General features: G+C 34.2%; 2 protein-coding genes across 2 annotated transcripts in view; both read right to left on the minus strand.

Moving 5' to 3' along the window:
* Positions 1-23074, minus strand: part of LOC107981889 — a 1212633-nt gene that overhangs the window by 681710 nt on the left and 507849 nt on the right. The window lies entirely within an intron of this gene.
* On the minus strand, positions 7465-8557 carry LOC116416286. Its single transcript, XM_031924004.1, has 4 exons — positions 8543-8557; positions 8319-8450; positions 7891-8231; positions 7465-7729 (listed from the first exon to the last, which is right to left on the minus strand). Exons 1-4 carry the CDS (start codon positions 8555-8557, stop codon positions 7465-7467), a joined length of 753 nt encoding a protein of 250 aa, XP_031779864.1.

Raw genomic sequence — 23074 nt, forward strand, 5'->3', positions numbered from 1 at the left:
AATAATTCGCTTTTTTGTGTAATCCTATAACTGGTATTATTCACTATAACCCCTGCGTCATCAACAGTAAAAGTTGCATTGCGCTCTGACACTACGCTCCGTCGATAAATTTTTATCTACGAAGCGTAAAAATCAACGGGATTCCAGGACGACGTGTTAAACATGTTAGTTCCCTTACGACCGTCAGGGGGGAATTCGTAAATTCTACTCGCAAGTGATAAAAAACTGTGCGATTAGTATATAAGAGAATTGTAGATGATGCATTATATAAATATAAATGCGATTCTATCGAATCGTTGCGACATATATGTGTGTCCCTATTGCAAAATCTCATGCGACAGACGCTGCGTCTGTAAAATAGCTTCGCATTTGCCTGACGCATGCGCGTACATAATACCCAGCTAACATGCGATGGCGGCGGAGATATCATGGCGTGAAACATCCGAAATATATAGTTTCTTTTAACGGTGGGTGTTCAATACAAACATTGTGTTATGTTTCTTACATCATATTTGCATATAATTAATAATTAAATTTTTTTTAACAATTATATATATATATATATATATATATATATATATAACAATAAAAAATCAATTTTTTATTTTTGATAATTAAACTAATTCAGTCCTCCTAATTAAAAAAATGTAAAATTATTGCTATGGCTTAATTTTTCATACATCATGTATTTTTACATTTCATAAATTTTTTAAATTATATTTTTTAATCTGTTTATTTCTTTTGTTTCAGGTGAGTATACTTTATTAATATCAAATAAAACAAATATAAATAAATCATCAAGACGTAAGTTAAAACATGTTATGAAAATTAATGTCATGTAATGATGTTAGATTTTTTACCTGTAATTTGAATGAAAAACAATAACATGAAAAATTTGTAACTTAAAACTAATTGTATAATTATAGATGATAATTGTTTCCAAAAATAAAAAAAGATTATCAATCTATTCTCGAACTTAACTGAAACAGAAAAAAAATTAATTAAATAACAGTATAAGTCGAAGATTTATAAATAATGAATCTTTTTTTATCTAAAATCATCTATAATTTCTATCATTGATCGTCATCAAAGTTACGAAACAAAAGTAGAAAAATGAATTTCGTTTAATTGTAAAATGTCTAAGCGAGTAAGCAATAGTATATTTCGTACCTAGGGCACGAAATGCAACATTGCGCCCGAGCGGTAATCGCTATAATCACCCGAGCGTGCAAAAGACCGCGCTTGAGTTACGAACTATATTTACCCTAGCATAAAGTCAGTACTTTATCCCCGCTGAGTCGGAAAAAAGAGCTACGTGTATTCCCTGCGCCCACTCAAACTCACGCCCGCACTCAAAAACAAAACTCACTATAGAATTGAGTTTAGTTCGCAAAAATGAGAAAATCGCCATTCGAAACACGGTTACGAACAACGGTTTCTCTATTGTGGAGAGCTTACTTTCGGTGCAACATACCGCATGTACACAGGTGCACACATTGGGATCTGATACATTTTCCCTGACTTCTCGCGACAAGCAGTAGAACTAGACGATCCCAGGCAAAAGCATTGCTTAGAATAGCAATCTAAGATAAATTAGTCTGTTTTATTAATAATATAAGCGCGGTGAACGTCATAAAGTTCGCCCAACGTAGAAAAGTACTAATAATTGCTGTTAACAATTACTGTGCAGTGGAAAATCGTGGGAGCACAGAAAACAAGAATTGAAATCTTAGTTTTCATCGTTTCTCTATGTGTAAGTGTCCAAGGGTTTCCCCCTGGCATTTAAGTGAAAGGAAGGGAACAGACGAAAGGAATAGTCAAGAAGTACACTCGAGGTTATGTATTAAAGACTCATATTGTGAAAACGAGAATAAATTATAGAGTACAAGACTAGGTCTGTTCGTGTCGGCGGCCAAGCCGGTAGTAGGCGTTCGAGCGCACCTCGCGCTCGACACGCCGTGGTGGCCCGCCAGGTCCGATAGTGGCAGAAGGGGACCGCCACATATATAAACAAACAGAAGTATTTGGCAACATTACCAACGAGAGAACAATTAAAGTATTAAAGCTAGCTGAAATTTTTTGCGAAAAAAGTGAGGTTATTCACCGGCGTTTTAGTACATATTTAGACATTTTTCACCTAGACCAGCTTTACACGCGATAGAAATTATTTTTTTGTCAAAAAACTAAGCCCGCTCTTTTTAACTCCGTGTTAATCCCGGGGATGGTGACGCCATCTTGGTTAGCTATATCAGTGGGGGTTCCAACACTTCACCACCACCGTAGTCGGCATAAACAGGTGTTGGTCCCCAGAACGGACTTTACCTAGAGCGGCGGTCCCCACTTACCACCACCGGACCGATGCAACGCCTGGTGGACCACCACGGCGTGACGAGCGCGAGGCGCGCTCGAACATGCAGTACAGGTCCCCGCACGATAAAAACTCAACTTCAGGGGTATTCATTTTTCATGAAGAAATGAATTACAACTGAATAAATTATGAATATAATTAAAGTTTTCTTGTTAACAATAGATTAAACCAAAGGCGTGATAAGTAATTTTTTTCATTGGCAATGCTATACTTATCAGGTTGTGTATGTCAACTTGGAATTCTATTCCTTGAACTTACGGCCAGTTACACGCTAAAAGGAACAGGGAACTTATACAGATACAGAATAACATTGGTTAGTATATCTATATATATGAGGAGCAGATACAACTGATGCACTGTTTCTTGTATCTATATCTGTTCCTTATATATATACATATACTCAGCAATGTTATTTTGTATCTGTACTGTATCTGTTCCCTGCTCTTTTTAGCGTGTAACTGGCCTAAGTTTTTAGCGTGCGGGGGCCTTACCAGCCTGGCCGCCGGTGTGAATAGACCTGCTTTTATAAAATAAACCTTGTTCGTTATTGTAGAATATAAGTCTTTTCTCAAAGTTCGGGAGTTTTCATTGACTACACCTTTCGTCAGTCCTTTTCCCCGATTACACTTAGGAATAAGCGCGGGAACTCTTATTTCTACATATATATGGACCCCGCCCCAATATAATAACTCTATGACGTCAGTCGTGTAACGGACGATCATGTCAAAACTTTAATTGTTGAACAATTTGTTCATGTAAGAACAATTGAAGATAGAGAAATTTTTGACTTAAAGATATTAAATGGGAATTAAAAAATATTTTTGAATATTTTTTAACAAATGGATGTGTTGACTGAAGTATTAAATCTTTGATGAAGGTGGCAAAAAGATATAATTTATTTTATGTATTCAGTATCCCACATCCTCCATTGTTGCGTTCCTATTTAAAACTTTATTTAGAATTTTGACACATAAAATCAGACGTAGAACTTAAACTATGTACAAAATACTCTTTAGACAATTTGAAGGTGTGGTAATCTTTGCAAAAAGAGACATTGCAACTAATAGTGTAATTAACTATTATTTGGTAATTAACTATTTATTTGGTATATATTTATCATTATCTTTGGAAGAAGAAAGTGCTCTAGCATCACAAAATAAAAATTTTTCGATGATTAAAATACATGGTTTTAGGAAACCAAACATTTTATAAGGACGCGTGGCTTTTGTTCACCATAGTTGTAGTCCTAATTGTTGTTATAAACCTGTATCAAATAGTTTAATAACAGTGAAAACAAGTAGAAAAATATTAAAGGGTGAAGAAATTTTTGTGAAATACGATAAGGATTATTTTGGTCAAAAAAATCAAGAATGTGAATGTGATATATGCAAAAAAAGCAAAATAGTAAGTATTATGTCTTTACGTTTTATATCAATGTAATTTAATTTTTAAACGATAGTATATAGTATATTACGATATAAGTGTCATAAGTGATACTTTCTGGCATGATACTTTCTGGTTGAGTTAAGGGCCTGAGTGAATAGCAAGCGTGTTCATGCCATGCTAGAAAATGTCATTAAAGACACACGTATCGTACAATATTTTACATATTGAAGATTTATTTTTAACAGTCAAGTGAGTTTTAGAGTGATAAGTCAAGCAATTTTTTGAGCGACGTAGTATAAATATATTATGTGATGAATCATTCAAACAATTACTTAACAAATAATATGAAAAAATGTCTGAGATCGAAGAAAGCTTCAATATGCCTTTTATAATTTAATACTACGTGCATTTATGCGTGCTCCACATGCTTTAAATTTTAGGCTTATATTTTCTAATTTAAGGTAGTTCATCCATACACTTCATCCATAGTTCTAGTCGGCTTTACTTTTAAGAGATCACTTTTTAACAGCTAATCTGCGAAGTAGCAACAGAATCACGCATATGGGTATCCTGAGATCATCAAAAAGATCAATGCTGATTCAATGCTGAATCCATGTTGAATCAACGTTGATTTTGTCCAAAAATGCAACGTGGATTCACTGTTGAATTCAGGATGTAATCAGCATGTACTCGGCCTGATTTCAGTGGTATATAAGTACTATATTAATGTTAACGTTGACAAAATCAGGTATTTCAGCTTATTCTTGATCGATGATGTACCAAGTATGTTACATTATGAGATGAATACGTAAGTGATAAAATGGTTAAGTGGTTGAATCATAAGTCTAGAAACTCAAAGGCCTTGGATTCGAGCCCAAGTCTCAGCGATTTTTTTTTCAACAAGTTCCATACTTAGTGCATGCTGATTTCATCCTGACTTCAACAGTGAATACACGTTGCGTTTTCGGAAAAAATCACTGTTGATTCAACATGGATACAACATTGAATCAGTATGGAACCAACACAGATTTCAGACTGAAATCAATATTGAAATTAGCATTGATTCAACATTGATCTTTTCAACGGAGATTGAGCTTTTAAAAGAAGGGATGGTGCTAAATTGGCATGAGCTAATAACGATGATTTTCTTTTAGGATTTTGATGAAACTTTGTATCTGGGTATTCTTAGATATTGAGCTACAAAGTTTGAGTATTTAAGGTAGATCGCGCGCAAATCCCTAGTCAACTGAGAGTGTGTGAAAAAAAGTTGCGAGCATATTGTTTAAATTATTTAAATGACATTTATTACGTTTCATTAAAATTTATGTAATTTGATATTGCTTTAATATGATAAACTATATTTTTATCGTTGCATAAATTACATTTGGACGCTCGCATGACTTGTAAGTAACACTTGTGTATGTTAGAAAAGTAGCACTTTTTTCATTTTCACGTCAAATAACTTTTTAATAAGTTTAGTTTTCTATAATTTTCTTTGATTTATTGGATCCACCCTACTATAAATAGTCGATAGGAATCGATTCAATTTTTAATCGAATTTGAAGCTATACGTATATTAATCCCACTTTTTGTAATAGAACACGATTAAAATTGATAGAATTGATCCGAGTCGAAAAAATCTAATAAGGAAAACAACAATTAAAGTCTATGGTTAATACCAACGATTGGCCTTTACTAACTTTAATAGTGATTTTTCGTATAATTTTATCGACTCCTATCGATTCTATCGATTTTAATCGAGTTCTATTACAAAAAGTGGGATTAAGATTTAGCTTCAAATTCGATTAAAAATTTAATCGATTCTTATTGTCTTCTTTTTAACAAAGAGGGCGCTAGCATCAACAGTTACCGATATAGCTATAGATATACACGAAGTACATATAAAATTTGTATATGATTATGAATCACAAGTAGATTTATGGATTCTCATTTATGCAAAAACCTTAATATAAATAAACGAAAATAAATACAATTCCATATTAAAACAGTTATGCATTAAAGATTTATATCTTTAGATAAATACAGAAATAAGAAAGGGTTTGAGAAAGTTAAAAACGTAATCTTATAAAAAGTGCCATTTGTCGTACTCTTTCCCATTCTTTTGCTTTCCTATCAGCATATACCTACTGCTTTTACAAACTGTTTACTAGACAAATTCTCTCCATTACTTATTTTTTTATAAATACTTTGTAACGGCTCACATTGATGTGATCGTTGTAAAGAGTTTGAGACCGGGTAGGGGTGACTTAATACGACACGCAGTAACGTACCGAGAGAAGCCTGCCCGCAGGTTGGCGACGCACAGGTATTTAGTATTTAGTATTTATTTATCCAGTTGAAAAATTTTACATGTGAAATATATACATATTTAATATAATATACATTGATCACGCTGTAAAAAACCTGCAGAGATACACGTAGGTATCTGTTCGCAGGACTGGAAAAAACGAAGAAGTAATAGTTATTACCTAAGTAAATTATAAAACTAATCTAAAAATTAACTTGAAAACTTAAAATCACAGATTGTATGCAATTTTCTCGACAGTCTCGGAAAAATAATGATGCAGTACAACAATATATTCATCTACACAAAATAGAACAGAATACAATTACTTAATAGTTTGGGATAACCCAGTTCTTCAATTTATTCTTTTGGTGAAAAAGTTCAATATTTAGTGTTTTTAACTCTTGAGGTAACATATTAAAGATAGAGATCGCTTTAAGATAACAATTCTTATTACTGACTCTTTTATTATATCTGGGAATTATGATACTTCTGTTTCTGGTTACGCTACTAGAATTTATAAATTTATCTTTGAGATCACAGTAATGATGAAGTAGAGATTCATATGCAAATAATTTATCTACATTCATAGGATTGTTCTGTACAAACTTCTTCTTATTGACTATCTTTAATATCCTATACTGGAGGTTTTGTAACAGCTTAATATTGGTCTTATAAGCCCCTCTCCAAACCAATATTCCGTAACTCAAAATACTATGAAAAAGGCATGGTATATCATTCGCATTGTTTCAGTGGGCATTGGTTTGGAAATCTTGTAAAAAATATAGATTAGATATTCAGTAGGCCAAATGTTGGACTCATAATCCATAAATCACATAATGAAGCTCTACAAATTAAACTGTAACTATAAACTGTGAGCTTCACTTATCAGAATATCATTATGTGGCATTGAAGCAATGCGATGATCGGTATGAGCCTCAAAAATGGACTTGGATATAGAATGTGTTAATAAAATAGAGCAAATATTTTACTAATTTATTAAGAAAAGGCATAATAAATTGATTTGCAGCTAAACACGATTTCTCTTTTAGTCGCAGAGCTTCTAGCTATATTTACTCCGGAAATCTAGATAATATGAAAGGGACTACAGAATATACGAGTCTTTTTAATGATATGTTGGGTATGATGATCCCACCTTAGGTTATAGTCATAAATAATTCCTAGATATTTACAATACTCTACCCTAGTTATTGGTTTATCTCTTATCTTAACGAGTAAATTCGTAGGCACACTATCTCTATAGTTACCAAAAGTTATGTATACCGTTTTCTCAACGTTGAGTGATAACTTGTTGCAAGCTAGCCAAGCATCAACAAGAACCAAATGATTGTTCATTTTATTTTGAGCCTCGACCCACGATTTATCCGTTGTTATTATGACAGTATCATCTGTTGATTGTCAAGTTATCGGCTTCAACATTATTAATTCTAAATTTCTGATGCCTGTTGTTTAGGTAACTTTTCAGTAGGTCTAGAGCTTGACCTCTGATTCCTATGTGATATAGCTTCTCAATCAATAATACATGATCAACCGTGTCAAAAGCTTTAGCAAGATGTAAAAACGTGACTATCGTTGGTATACTTGCATTCAAGTTATTGTACAAAGTATTAGTTAGGTAATTAAGGGCGTTTTTCGTGCCTGTTTTTCTTCTGAAATCAAATTGATGATCAGATATTATTTTGTACTTTTCAATAAAATTACTCAATCTATTATAAACAACTCGTTCAAAAATTTTCGCCAGATTTGATATTAGAGAGATAAGTCTATAATAAGACACATTGCTTTTTTCACCAGATTTATATATAGGTACAATCTCAGCATTTTTAGTGAATTTGGCCAAATAGCTGTATCTATACTTAAATTAAAAATATGCACTAGTGGTTCTACAATATGTCTAGCCATAGTTTTTATAGTTTTAGTGTTGATTTTATCAACACCACAATTTTTGAATTTCATGTTGTTTATAATATTAATAACTTCATCAGAGTTAATTGGATTCAGGAAAATAGTTTTACAGTTCATTACTGGCATTTTTGTTGCAGTTTGCAACGGTTTATCAATCTTAGCACTTAATTTTTGACCTATTTTACAAAAATACTTATTCATACTATCTGCTATTTCCAACTTGTTCACAATCTTTGTGTTACCTACCTTAATATAATTAATATTCTCATTCCGTTTATTTTTATTTCCTATTTGGGAATTTATAACACTCCATAATTTTCTTGGGTTGCTTACACTATTTTCAACTAAGGTCTTGTCATATTTGATTTTCGCATCAACCTTATCATGAATTTTGGTATACCTGAGGTATTCATTTTTTAATTGCACATTTGCTATATCCTTTTTCCATATTTTATACAACAGTTTCTTAGTTGCACAGGATTTAATAAAAGCCTCAGTTATCTAGTTTTTCCTACGCTTACAAGTAGTAGGGGCTATGCGGGTTCTGCGCCACTTACCATCCGATCTGGCATTTCTACCATACCGACGCCGGTAACTGTCGGTATGGCAGTTCTGCCTTATCGGCCCGCTTCCCTGTGTCATCTCGCGTCCAGCGGCACTCTGCATTTTCAGCAGCCCGCGTCCCCTGGGTAAAAATAATCGATGATCTATAACGATTATTCCTGCCATGCCGACGTCTGTAAGTCGCGGGCATATAAGCATCTGGCTGCTTATCTCCGCGTTCCCTGGGTAAAAGAATCGATGATCTATAACGATTATTCCTGCCACGCCGACGTCTGTAACTCGCAGGCATATAAGTATCTGGCTGCTTATATATTTTTTTCATCCATAGGCCGGATGCCCGAATCCCGCGTCCCGATTTTTTCTTCATGATTACAGGCTGCTGCCCGTGGGCCGAGTCTCACTACAAACTTGATGTTTATTAAAATATTAATCACTCGATTCTCACTACAAAACTTGATGTTTATTAAAATATTAATCATTGAATTTTTTTTGCGAGGCTAGCTCCCCACTTTCACGATCACTTTTTTTATATTCACTTTATATTAATTATAAAATAACACTATTTTATATAATATAACGAATAATTCATCAACTGAATTTGGAATGAAGAGGAGTATAGGTTAAATAAATAAAATTTGCAGGTAAGATTAATAAATATATTTAAACAAAAATTATAAAATTATCAGTATTCTTTTACAAAATGTCTTAAATTCACTAAGCTGTTTTTTTTTATTCTTCTTAAACGTCTATCAAATAAATTCAATTAGACAATTGCCTAGATATTTTAATCTAACTTCTCTTTTTTTAGTATCTTCTTTAAAATTATTGTACGCCTCTTCTTTTTCAACGAGTATAGCGTTAACTCTAGTTGGTAAGAAAACATCAAACAAAGAATCTAGCTGTAATACAATTTTCATTCCAAACCTAGTAGCAACTTTTTTCACGTCTGTAATCAAATACGATTTATTAACTTCCAAGTCTCTTAATTTCTTAGTTGGAAGGTAACTTGGATTTTTTCTAGCCTGATTTAATACATCCATGGTTTTGTTGATCTGTAAAAAGAATATATAATTGTATGAAACAATTAATTTTATTTTATTCACTATAACTGCACATATCGAATTAAACACTTACACTTTATATAGCACAAAAGAGAATTCACTGAACGCACAAAATCGAGTGTGCAAACTGGCGGTCTGCAGCCGATTTTATAGGCCGAGATGAAGGTCAATCCCACCCGTTCGCGAATCTTATGCGCGCGCAGTGAAGGACACCTCCCACTCTCGCGCGAGGTCACCCGCCACCTCCTACTCACGCACTCATCCGAGGTCACTCACGGCTCCCCGCTCTCGCGTCATTCGCCACCTCCAGCGTTCGCAACGGCGAAGGCCGCACGCCACCTCCCCCTCTTTTCGCGTGAATCAAATGCGCGCGCAATCAAGGCCGCGAATCCCTCTTTTATGTGTGCGCTAACCTTGAACTTGCGTATATAAGTTGTACGGAGCGCGCCTACGCGCACACGTGATCGTGGTTTGTTTATCTCATTGTAATAATTTTTGTGATGTGATTATGTGAATGAAAGTGTAGTGAAAAAATTATAAGTGACCGCATTTTTAATGAATATCATAAGATGTATGATATTGTAAAATTTTTTTAATGAAACGTTTGATAGAAAAAACGAGTGAAAATTAAATTTTAAACTAATTGTGCAAGACATTCTGTAAAAACGGGTAGTAGTGATTTTGCTGGAGCATAAATGGAACATTGTACGCGACTCGAATTCCCTCTAAAACTCTGCGTCCACTTGAGTTAGCCAGCCGAATAGTGCGCTGTAGCAAACGCGTACTGCATTTGTGTGTCTACAGCGTTAGAGGAAGCAGAGGAAAAAAGCGCAGAGTGAAAAAAAAATGAGTTCTGAACCGAAGGACGTGTGTAAAAAGCAAGCTGGAACACCGTTAAATTTGCAACTACCATCATTTGCTGCGAATCAGAATCAACAGCAGCAGCAGCAGCTTCTGCAACAGATTCAACAGCTTCAGCAACAGCTTCAGCAGCTACAACAACAGCAACAGCACCAGGTATTAACATTAACGTGTATGTGTTTTACGCGTTCGTGCATGCGAGAATATGCGCGCGCAGATGTGTATGTGTGAATGTAGTGTATGTATTAATATAATTAATAATTTAATGAATATTTTTGTATAAATTTTCTATTTCAGGTGGATGATGAAGCGGATACGCCGGATTCACCAGATGCTGCTAATTGTGGCGGTTTTAGCTATACTAATGATTCCAGTAATGAAGATAATGGTTATGCAGGGATGATTGAGCGTTTTTTTCTGCAGTAGTGTTACAATAGTTTAAAAAAAAAACGCTTATTTCTAGTGCATTTTTTCGGTATGTAGCAGTAGTGTTACAATAGTTTAAAAAAAGACGCTTATTTCTAATGCATTTTTTCGGTATGTGTCATTTTGCTGCAGTGTGAATAGGGCATTGTGCGCGAGTAGGATTTCCTTAAAAACTCTAGGCAATAACATTTTCACCCACTTGAGATTGCCGGTGGGCTAGTGTTGTGCAGCAAACGCGTACTGCAGTTGTGTGTCTACAGCGATAGAGGAAGCAGAGGAAAAGTGAAAAAAAATGAGTTCCGAAACAAAGAATATGTCTCCAACGATAGTTGTATCGATCGATAATACAACAATCTATCAGGAGGTAAAGAGTGGTGAAGTAATTGTGAGAGAAGTGCGACCAGATCCGAGGCGCACGAAAAAGCCGAAAACACCTTGCGATTTACCATTACCTTCGTTTGCTCGCAACTTAACATTAAAGTTTGTTCCTTTATACGAAGACCCCGTTGTTCCAAATACAGGTGAAAGACAGGTAAAGTGTTATATTATGATTTTAATTTTAAACAGTATGAGTGTATATGTCGCGGTACAAATCGTGTGTGTGAGTGCGTGCGTGCGTCTATGTGTGTGTTTATATGTGTGCGTGCCTGCATGTGTATGTGTGTATACGTGTTTTGTGCGTGCGTGCATCTATTTGTGTTTATATATATGTGCGTGCCTGCGTGCGTATGTGTGTATACATGTTTTGTGCTTGCGTGCGTCTATGTGTATGTATGTGTTCGTGTGTGCCTGCGTGCGTATGTGTATACGTGTGTATGCGTGTACGTGTATATGCGTGTGTGTACATGCATGTGTGTATGTATGCGTGTGTGCATTTGTACGTGTGTACGAGTACGCGCGTGTACGTGGAATTTGATTGACTTATTCATATTTTTTATTTTATAGGTGCAAGAGCTGCAAGAGCCACTTGAAGAGCCGCAGCTCGATCTACAGTCGGAGCAGAAGCTTGGTCTACAGTCAGAGCTGCAGCCCGATCTAAAGTCAGAGCCGCAGATAGATCTACAATCGAAGCTCGATGTACAATCAGAGTTGCAGCTGGAGCCGCGGTCGAAGCAGGCTCTTGAACAACATCATCAGGTATTACACATTTTCTCTTTATTATTATGTATTTATATATATTTATGAGTATTTGGATTATTACGTTATTATTTTCTCTTTATCATCATGTCTTTATATATCTTAGTTATCGATAACATTAATAAGCTTTTTCGTTTTTATTTTTTACAGGAACAGCAGTATTCACCTACAAATGCCACCACCATACCTTATTCACCGCAGTTTGTTCAAGTAAATAATTATATGAGTATCGATGATGAGATACTTTTCTCAACGTTTGATCTCGAATATTATAATGGTGTATCAAAAATGCCTGTTGGAGTAAGTAAACTTTTTCTTTGCTTTCAACACATTATTTCTTTTACTGTTGAACAATATTTAAACTTCATGTATTTTTTCAGATTAGTATAGATGAAACCAAGGAATATGATGAGATATTGAAGTCACTCCCTACACCATCCGCTCCGGAGCCATGTTCATTATCGAAGTCTGAATCTTGTCCAAATCCCTCCGTCCCAATAACACCTTCATATATAACACCAACATTATCCTCCCCGATTTTATATAACGCACTAACAAACCCCCGTAAGCCAATATTAAAGTCAATAATCCCAGTAAACATTCCTCTTCCTTTTAATAAAAAACAATTTCTATCAAAACCAGTAACAAAAAGCTCTCCTATAAATATTCTTCTTCCTAATAATAAAAAATAATTATTGATAGCCGGCTGCTCACCTATAAGCAGTTCATCCGATTTTTCAGACGATGAAAAAGAGGAGAAATTTTTTACTCCTAAAAAACAAATCCCTGCCCTTATACCTATTCCCATTGTAAGTCCACCTTACGAAATTCCTAAAAAACGTATGCGACGTTGCAAACGTCGCAGCCGCGTCGATACGAGGAATCTCGTTCGATGCGGCCAAGCTCTGAGTGCGCGGAAGAAACAAGCGAGTTGGATTGTTGTTGTCGGTGCCAGCCTGACCTCGAGTTCGAGGAACGGGCCGGCTAACCGTCCACGTTAGCGCGAGAGTGAGCATCGTTGGTGCGAGAGTGAGCCTCGACGGCGCGCGCGCTGATTGGTCCTCCGCATGTCGCGAGCCAATCAGTGGGCGCTGATGTGCGACTCGCTATCCGCGCGGACTGCCAGCCAATCAGGCGCGAGGAAGATGCGCGGGCCCGACGAGCGCGAGTGGAGAGTGAGCGCGAGAACGAGCGGGAAATCGGGGAGTTCTCTCACGACTGTCGACGGAGTACGTCGACGTGCGAGAGAGATACGTGGCCTCCTCTGTTACGAGAAGAATTGGGAGAGTCTCCCGAGGTTGTGCGAGAGTGTGAGAGAGTCATAGGTGCAGCGCGTTGGCACGAGCAAGTGCCGACGCCCGGACGAACCAGCAATCATCCGCACGAGAGGAAGGAAGCTAGCCAGTCCGCCATCATTGTCCGGAGGACCAGAGCAACCAGCAGCCTTGGCGTGGGAGAGCCGAGGAAGCTAGCCGTCACCAGGTCCACGAGAGTAAGGGAGGCGCCGGCGGGAGCACCGACGGACGTCCACCAGGGAGAGAGCGAGTAAGAAAGTATTAGAGATAGAGAGAGAGAGAGAGAGAGAGAGAGAGAGAGAAAGAGAGAGAAAGAGAGAGATAGAGAGAGAGAGAGATCCGAGAGTGAGGCGAGTGTCGGGCGGGCACACTAGAGAGAGAGAACTCGAGAGACCAGGGTGTTGGTGTGCAGTGCGGGCGCACACCAAGACGTCTTCTGCGCGAGGCGTCTGGCCAGCGCACGCGAGAGAGAGAGAGAGAGAGAGAGAGGGAGAGAGAGAACAGTGCGAGGAGACGCGTGTGCGTGAGATAGAGACAGCGCAAGAGAAAACCCTATAGCTGCGCGGCTGCAGCAGGTCGGGCTTGCCACAAGCGGGAGGCATAGCCCGCGCGCGAGAGAGAGAGAGAGAGAGAGAGAGAGAGAGAGAGAGAGTCAGCCGTCAGTTGTAGGGAAGGGCTGGGCGAAATACATGTGCAATAAAACTTAACCATTGTGTGTGATCATTTTCCCCTCTCCCTAGCGTTCTCCCAAACGTGATGATCGCGGTCAAATCCTACGTTTAGAAAAATCCTAGTGCATGCGAGGCTCTAGGTGTTGCGCACCTGTGTTGGGAGGCACAGCGTCGCACGTAGCAGAGTGTCAACAAACTCATCATCTTCGTCGGCATCATCGTCATCGTCGTCGAGGTCGTCGTCGTCGTATCGTCGTCGAGGTCATCATCGTCTTCAACAAAATCATCATCATCACGAAGGGCAATTGAAGCCATAAAAAATGATATGGCCGAATTCATAAAATTTTAAAAGAAAAGTTGATCTGTGTGTGTGTGTGTAAAGATTTAATTAAATAATTTTATAATTTTTAAAGTTGTCATTTAAGTTTATATCATTTTTCTACTAAAGTGCCATATTAATTAAATAATTTATTTAGCATAATTTTAAATTGATATTATATAAACTTCATTATACTTTTTGTATGTTTTTATATATTAAAATCAAAAGAAATTATATATTCAAACAATCTGTTCTTATTTGTTACTATTCATAATTTTTTATAATATAAAAAGCTAATCATAAAAAAATCTAATTACTGTGATCTAAAATCTAAAATCTTTGATAATTTCTTGTTGAAAATTATAATTGTTTGAAAAAGTTGATTTATTATAGATTCAAACCGTAGTTGCTAAATACTATAAATGTCTAATTATTAGTTTAAATGATATTAGTTTAGGCGCTGCAGTCTTCTGCTAAGTTGGTAGCAGTCATACAGGCATACTCTTTTATGAATTCGTATCAATAACCTTGTAAGAATCCCTTTTACTAACTTCTATAATGACCTTCAATTTATCCCCACAGACTTGTTACAATAACCTTGAATTAATCCCCCACTATCATACTTTGACCTTGAATAACATGGAATATAAGGAGCGCTACAGCTTCGCAAAGTCACTTTTTTTTCTCTCGTGTACACAAAAAAGAAAATCATGACGACATTAGTTGACGAATGTGTTACTTACTTAAAGTTTTTAGAAGAAGCAGCTAAGCTTCTAAAGTCTCATAATCCAAAAGAGGTATTTGATCGATGGAAAAAACATTACAAGCTTGCTCTCAAAACTTTGCGAAAAGTCTTGAATAATAGCAGTCTAACAGTGCAGCAAAAGCAAAGTGTTTTACACATTACAGCAAGAGTGGAGTGTATTCGCGTGAAACTTCATACTTTAGTAGTTAAAAAAGGTGGAACTTCATACTTTAGTAGTTAAAAAAGGTGGAACACTCACACAAAGTTTGAGCCAACGTATACAATGGATTAATTTAGATAGTGCTTTTAAAAATCGCATGCGTACAAGCGTTATTGCTAATATTGAGCATATCGATATTAGTGCATTTTTAGATGACTCATCTCAGCTTTTTACAAGACGTATAAAGAACATTTTAAAAAAGTGTGGAAACGCTTTAAAAATAAATACTGTTTTATCGTGTAAGTTTAAAAAGTTAAGTGCTGAAGGTGATATAATTGAGGTGAAAAATTTTAGTACATCTAATGCAGAAATTTTCTTATCAACTTCATTAAAACAGTGGTTTATTGAGAACGTTAAACTACCTCTTTTAAATGCGATTGAAGAATTTCAAGATAAGGATTCCGGCTGGACATTAGATTCAATTATCAATATTCAACTAAATATGAACAATTTAAACGCAATGCGAGGTGGTAGTTCATATATACCATTACCTAAATTTATACAACTCAACAATATTTAGAAGCACATCTGCAGCAATGTAAGCTGATTAATGATTGCAAGGTTAAATTACCAAAAGTTGGTAATGATATCATAACCTTTAAAAATGATAGATTTAAAGAAAAAATACCATTTGTTATCTATGCAGATTGTGAATGTTTATTAATACCGATTAATGAGTCAGAAGATGATGAAGAAGAAGATGAACCAAAGAATACTACAGCATATCAAAAACATGATATGTTTAGTATTGGATATTTCTTGAAATGCAGTTATGATGATTCTTCATCTCGATTTAGCAGTTATCGAGGAGAAGAACCAGCATTGTGGTTTGCTAAGGAATTGAAATTGATAGCTGAACAAATAGATAATATATATGGAAATCCTATACCAATGGAAAATCTTACAAGGAAAGGTACCCAACCCGAACTCACCGATTTTGATGATTTTCATATATGTTGTAGAACATAAAAAAAATAAGAAACACGTATTTTTTTTTATCGGCTAATTTTCACTTTTAAGGGGTAAAAACCTCCCCTAAAGTTAACCCCCAAAAAGCGTTTTTTTTTAATATCTCGGCTTAAAATTAATATTTTTCAATGAAACAAATTGGAGGTTACTTCTTACAAAAAGAGCAAGTATTTCATGGTGATTTGAAGAGTAAGGGTAGCATCCCCTATTTTTTAGGGGTTGAAAACATATATTTTTTGGCATAATTTTATAATAAAAATGTTTAAACCGACTAAAAAAAATTGGAAAAAATGTTTAAACATCCTTAATAACAAAATTTAGTTGACGTCTTTCGGTGTTTTCATAAATATTATCCCTAAGGGGGTAAACCACCCCTAACACAAAATAACTGTAAATATGTAATTCAATACATAATATTTCGTAGAAAGTTTGTATATAGAGGTTTTCAAGGTCGCTGATTACAAATCTGTTATCAGATTTTGAAAATTCAAAATGGCGGAACCAATATGGCGAACGGAAATATCGAAAAAAAATTTTATATAATAAAAAAGTTTTAAACGACTAAAAAAATTGGAAAAAATTTGTAAACATCTATAATAAACAAATTAAGTTTTTCGATTTTTTCATAGATACTACTCTTTAGGGGGTAAACCACCCCTAACACAAAATAACTATAAGTATACTTCAATCCATAATATTTTGTAGAAGGTTTGTATATAAGGGTTTTCGAGATCGCTCTTTGCAAATCTGATATCAGATTTTGAAAATTCAAAATGGCTGAACCAATGTGGTGGACGAAAATGTCGAAAAAAAATTTTAACTTTCATAAAAACTTGTTATAAATGTGTGATCTTTGTAGCCTGTACATGTGAACTAAAGAGCCTTAAACCCTAAACCCCTAAAGAACAAATAGGCTAAATGGATGTGCTTTTTAACCAAACCACCTCAAATTCCTAAATTTGTAAACAAGAAAATTCTGTGTGTGAAGCAGTTTTATAATTTCCGTAGAAATTGTTATCAGAATGTTATTGAAATTCCTTTATTGTAAATTCAACTTATAATGTATTTTTGTTTATAATATTAGAGTATAATAATAATCTACAATCTTTTATCTTTTGCCATAGTGCATTTTTTGTATTGAGCATAAAATATATTATTTTACGATGTTTTTACAATAATGGTAGTCCTCATAAAAGTGTTTAAAGCACAATGCTTTTTTGCACCAACCACATCGTACAATTGCAATGTTTGTGCACCCTTCTATTTCACAATGTGTTGCACAAGACTTTCCAAAACTGAAATCTATAGGACTATCAAATTTATCTGGTTTTTCATTGACGTAACCGCTTTTATACCAGGAATATTTAAACAAAACTATATATCTCGGTGAAGACAGTTGGTTGTGAACCAATGATTGAAGTTTAATTATATTATTTCTCACATGTAAATTCATATCATGATCCATTAACATTACATTATCAGAAAATGTTCGGACAAAGTTTTTCCAAATACGGAATCCATAGACATCAAGTGGTTGTATTTTTCCTGTGGTTCCAGTTGGAATTTTTTTTATGTTAATAATTTTATTTTGTGGCATTGTTTCTTCTATAACTTTGTCACAATGACCACTCCAAGAATCAAGTAATAGTATTGAGTGATGGCCTACATAGGGATAAAATATTGTTTCCAACCAGATTTTGAAGTGATCTGCAATTAAACGACTTACTAATTAACTGATCAACGATATTACAATGTAAAAATTGTTATTAGTTCCCTTACTTGTTGTTAATTTTCCAGATTTGGATGCTTCCACGTACACGTTTTCTGGTCTAAATATGTTTTGTTCTACAATAGGGCCAAACTTGCCACTTGGTTCCTTTAAAACAAGAAATAGCGGTGACAACAGTTGTCCAGTAGCTGATATTAGTGGCTGTATAGTATAACTTATAAATAGTTATGCGTTGTTGCTGAAATTGACTGTACCAGACATTGCACTTGCTTTTCTCCTTCTACTGCTAATGTTCTTCCAGAATGCATTTCTAGCTGAAATCCGCTCTGATCTGTATTATACAAATTTTCGAGTCCAATCCTTGGTATACACGATTTAACGTCATCGATAAATGCTTCAGCTTTAGCCGTAAGTTCTGCACTACTTTCTAGTGTTTTTCTTGTTATGAACTTATTTATTTTCCTAGAAACTATTCGGTGTGCTTGCTTAAATTTGAGTAACCAATGTTTAGAAGCTTTGAATCTAATATCATCAAAACCAATTTCTTTTTTAGCTTGTAAGGCCCAACGAATTATATCTTCATCATGGATAATTGAACCACTGTCGAGAGCTGCTTGAAAATTATCCAGGGTATACTGACAAATTTGTGCTACTTTTTCTCTATACGTGCCACCTTTATTAATTGAATGAGCCCAACGACGTAGCTGACTAATAGATGATACTTTTTTGAATCTGTTTTGCACTGTTTTGAGACTTAAATTTTGCTTCGTTTTGCTACTTCTCCAAAATTCTACAGCTCTTTTTTTGTATTCAAAATCTAGTTCTTCATTATCTGCTGTACATTGATTTGTTGGTGCTATATCCGGATCAGGAAAATGATGTTGCACTTCATCTTCAATTATTTCCGCATTATGGTCTTTATACTCTTCTTGAAAATCCAAAGAGTCATCAGTAATCATTTCTACATCGTTGAAATCATGTGTTGCATCTATTAAAATTTCTTTTATTTTTTCGGCCAACTCTGTTTCGTGATAATTCGTGACACTATCTGGTATGTTTAACGCTTGAAAGTATGCTAATAATAAGTTTAGAACGTTTAACGGATTAATTTTCATTTTTCAATCTAAAATGAAAACAAGCGGTAAAATTTATACAAGCTGTGTTTTTGCATGTAAGGCACGACTGCTACATTTCTACCAGAATAAAACGAGTGAATGTAAATTGAATCAAATCATTAATTTATGCATTGGAGAAGAATTCTCGTTCCACTTTGTGATGTTCGGAAAACTCTATTTTTGGTTTTATTCAACTTGTATTCACTTTGAAATTGAATAATGTAAATCTATATAAAATCACTAAAGAAAATTTTCTACAATGATACCACTGACAAACAAAAAGACGTACTATTCGTACTTTCCGGCATCGAACTAGAATACCCACAAAACTCACTCACTGCCTAAAAAATAACACAGGCAGCTGAGGTAAACACTCGATGAAAACAATCTAAAAAAAGAACATACTGATTCGCACATATTGTCAACAACATTTATGAGTGAAAGACATTTATCTGTGGAATTATCATTGAATGTACGATAACATTCATTAAACTAATGAATGCATATAAAATTCCCTTTCAATAACAACGTGTTCTTTAATTGCAAATGAAGTTCGAGTATTAATATTCTTTTATGTATTTTTACCAATAACAAAAATTATCATAGTAATATAATAATAATAATAATAAGAAGAAGAATAAGCATAATTGCAATAGCAATAATAACAGTAATACTGATAATAGCAATGATAATGAAAAATAATAATAATAATTAGAATAATATTTATTATTAAATTTAGATTTTTTGATAAATTCATTAAATCGTAGCAAATAGTATTATTATGGAATTCCAGACTGTAAATATTTTACTATAGATACAATAATCATTACTTCGAGAATTCATCTAAAAAACTTTCTGCTTACGAAATAATTGTAACAATGAAAAACTCCCAAGTTTGACAACATTAAATTTTATTACAAAACGCAAAAGAGTTTGATAAACTAATTTTATTAACCTATGTTTTTTCATTTGCAAAAAAGTGTGGACTTTCTGAATTTATAAAATTATATAATTATGCAATTTATGAAATACTTTATAATTTATGAAATTACTTTTAAAATCATGCTAATTTATAAAAGCAGAAAAATAAATAATCTTTGATTGAAACATAAAACGAGACGTTATTTGTTACATACAAAATGATAGAATAAAATATCGGTAATATGTCTATACTCATGTCTACGGTAAAGCATAGGCCTTCGGCTTGTCTGGAGGTTAGGGGTTTGGAGTCGTTTGGTTAAAAAGCACAACCATTTAGCCTATTTGTTCTTTAGGGATTTAGGGTTTAAGGCTCTTTAGTTCACATGTACAGGCTACAAAGATCACACATTTGTAAACAAGTTTTTTTGAAAGTTAAAATTTTTTTTCGACATTTTCGTCCACCACATTGGTTTCGCCATTTTGTATTTTTAAAATCTGATATCAGATTTGTAAAGAGCGATCTCGAAAACCCCTATATACAAACCTTCTACAAAATATTATGGATTGAAGTATACTTATAGTTATTTTGTGTTAGGGGTGGTTTACCCCCCTAAGGGGAAGTATCTATGAAAAAACCGAAAAACTTAATTTGTTTATTATAGATGTTTACAAATTTTTTCCAAATTTTTTAGTCGTTTAAAACTTTTTTATTATATAAAATTTTTTTTCGATATTTCCGTCCGCCATATTGGATCCGCCATTTTGAATTTTCAAAATCTGATAACAGATTTGTAATCAGCGACCTCGAAAACCTCTATATACAAACTTTCTACGAAATATTATGTATTGAATTACATATTTACAGTTATTTTGTGTTAGGGGTGGTTTACCCCCTTAGGGATAATATTTATGAAAACACCGAAGACGTCAACTAAATTTTGTTATTCAGGATGTTTAAACATTTTTTCCAATTTTTTTTTAGTCGGTTTAAACATTTTTATTATAAAATTATGCCAAAAAATATATGTTTTCAACCCCTAAAAAATAGGGGATGCTACCCTTACTCTTCAAATCACCATGAAATACTTGCTCTTTTTGTAAGAAATAACCTCCAATTTGTTTCATTGAAAAATATTAATTTTAAGCCGAGATATTTAAAAAAAACGCTTTTTGGGGGTTAACTTTAGGGGAGGTTTTTACCCCTTAAAAGTGAAAATTAGCAGATAAAAAAAAATACGTGTCTCTTATTTTTTTATCTTCTACAACATATATGAAAATCATCAAAATCGGTGAGTTCGGGTTGGGTACCTTTCCTTGTTAGTTTAGAGCAACAAATATCTTTTAACGAGTCAGATACCTGTCATATTTGTGAAAAATCGATAGATGGTAGAATTAAAGTTCATGATCACTGTCACTTAACCTCAAAATATCGAGGATCTGCTCATGCTGGATGTAATTTGAACTATCAAGATTCAAGAATAATTCCAGTGGTTTTTCATAATTTAAGTGGGTATGATGCTCATTTTATAATCAAAGATATATCTAATTGTTTTCCAGGCAAAGTTGATCTTCTTCCCTTAATAAAGGAAAAATATATTGCTTTTACTAAGCATATTGAAAATAGTGTGATAAAGCTCCGTTTCATCGACTCATTCCGCTTTATGGCATCATCTCTCGATCAATTAGCATCTTTTCTGAACGAGTTTAAAATACTGAAATCTGTTTTCTCAGATTTGGAGGCTAGGAAATTTCAATTTTTGACAAAAAAAAAGGTGTTTTTCCCTACGAATACATTAATTGTATGGAAAAACTAAATGAAACTGAGCTGCCTGCTATAGAAAAGTTTTTCAGTGCACTCACAGATTCAACAGTATCGCAAGATGATTATGCTCATGCGCAGAAAGTGTGGACAGAGTTTGAAATAACAACTCTTGGAGAATATTCAGATCTTTACATGAAAACAGATATACTACTATTAGCTGATGTTTTTGAAAATTTTCGTGATCAGTGTTTGACTGTATATGGTCTTGACCCAGCACATTATACAACACCTGGCTTCACCTGGGATGCAATGCTTAAAATTACTGGTTTTAAATTGAAACTGATCACGAATATTGATATGTTACTTTTTATTGAGCGTGGTATCAGAGGAGGATTAAGTCAATGTTCTCATAGATATGCTAAAGCTAATCATAAATATATGAAAGAGCATTATAAATGCGATCAAGATAATGTATATCTCATATATTTAGATGCTAATAATCTTTATGGTTATGCAGTGACACAATCTCTATCATATGATGCATTTGAATGGATTCAAGATTTTACAAATATAAACGTTCACACTATAGACGATGATGCACTTGAAGGATATATCTTGGAAGTAGATCTTAAGTATCCTAAGGACATTCACAGTATACATAATGATTTACCTTTCTGCCCAGAGCATATGAAACCTCCTGGATCCAAGCAAGAAAAACTATTAGCTACTTTGATGAATAAAAACAATTATGTTATTCATTATCGAGCTTTAAAACAGGCTGTAGCAAATGGACTTGAGCTTGTTAAAATTCATCGAGTGTTAAAGTTTAAACAATCTCAATGGTTGAAGCCTTACATAGATTTAAATAGTTCTATGAGAGCTAAAGCAAAAAATGAGTTTGAAAAAAATCTTTTTAAACTAATGAATAATGCTGTTTACGGCAAGACTATGGAGAATGTACGTAAGCATGTTGATGTAAAACTCATGACAAAGTGGGAAGGACGATATAGCGTGGAAGCTCTCATTTCAAAACCAAATTTTCATAGCAGTGCAATATTTAGTGAAAATTTAGTTGCTATAGAAATGAGAAAGACAAGTGTATATGTGAATCAACCTTTATATATTGGTTTGTCAGTATTGGATATTTCCAAGACTATTATGTACGGCTTTCATTATGATTACATGTTAAAAAAGTATGAAAATAATTGTAAGTTGTTGTACACAGACACTGATAGTTTGATTTATGCAGTAACCTGTAATGATTTGTATGAAGATATTAAATCAAATATTGAAC

The sequence above is a fragment of the Nasonia vitripennis genome, assembly GCF_009193385.2.
Source record: "Nasonia vitripennis strain AsymCx chromosome 2 unlocalized genomic scaffold, Nvit_psr_1.1 chr2_random0004, whole genome shotgun sequence".
NCBI classification, from domain to species: Eukaryota; Metazoa; Arthropoda; class Insecta; order Hymenoptera; family Pteromalidae; genus Nasonia; species Nasonia vitripennis.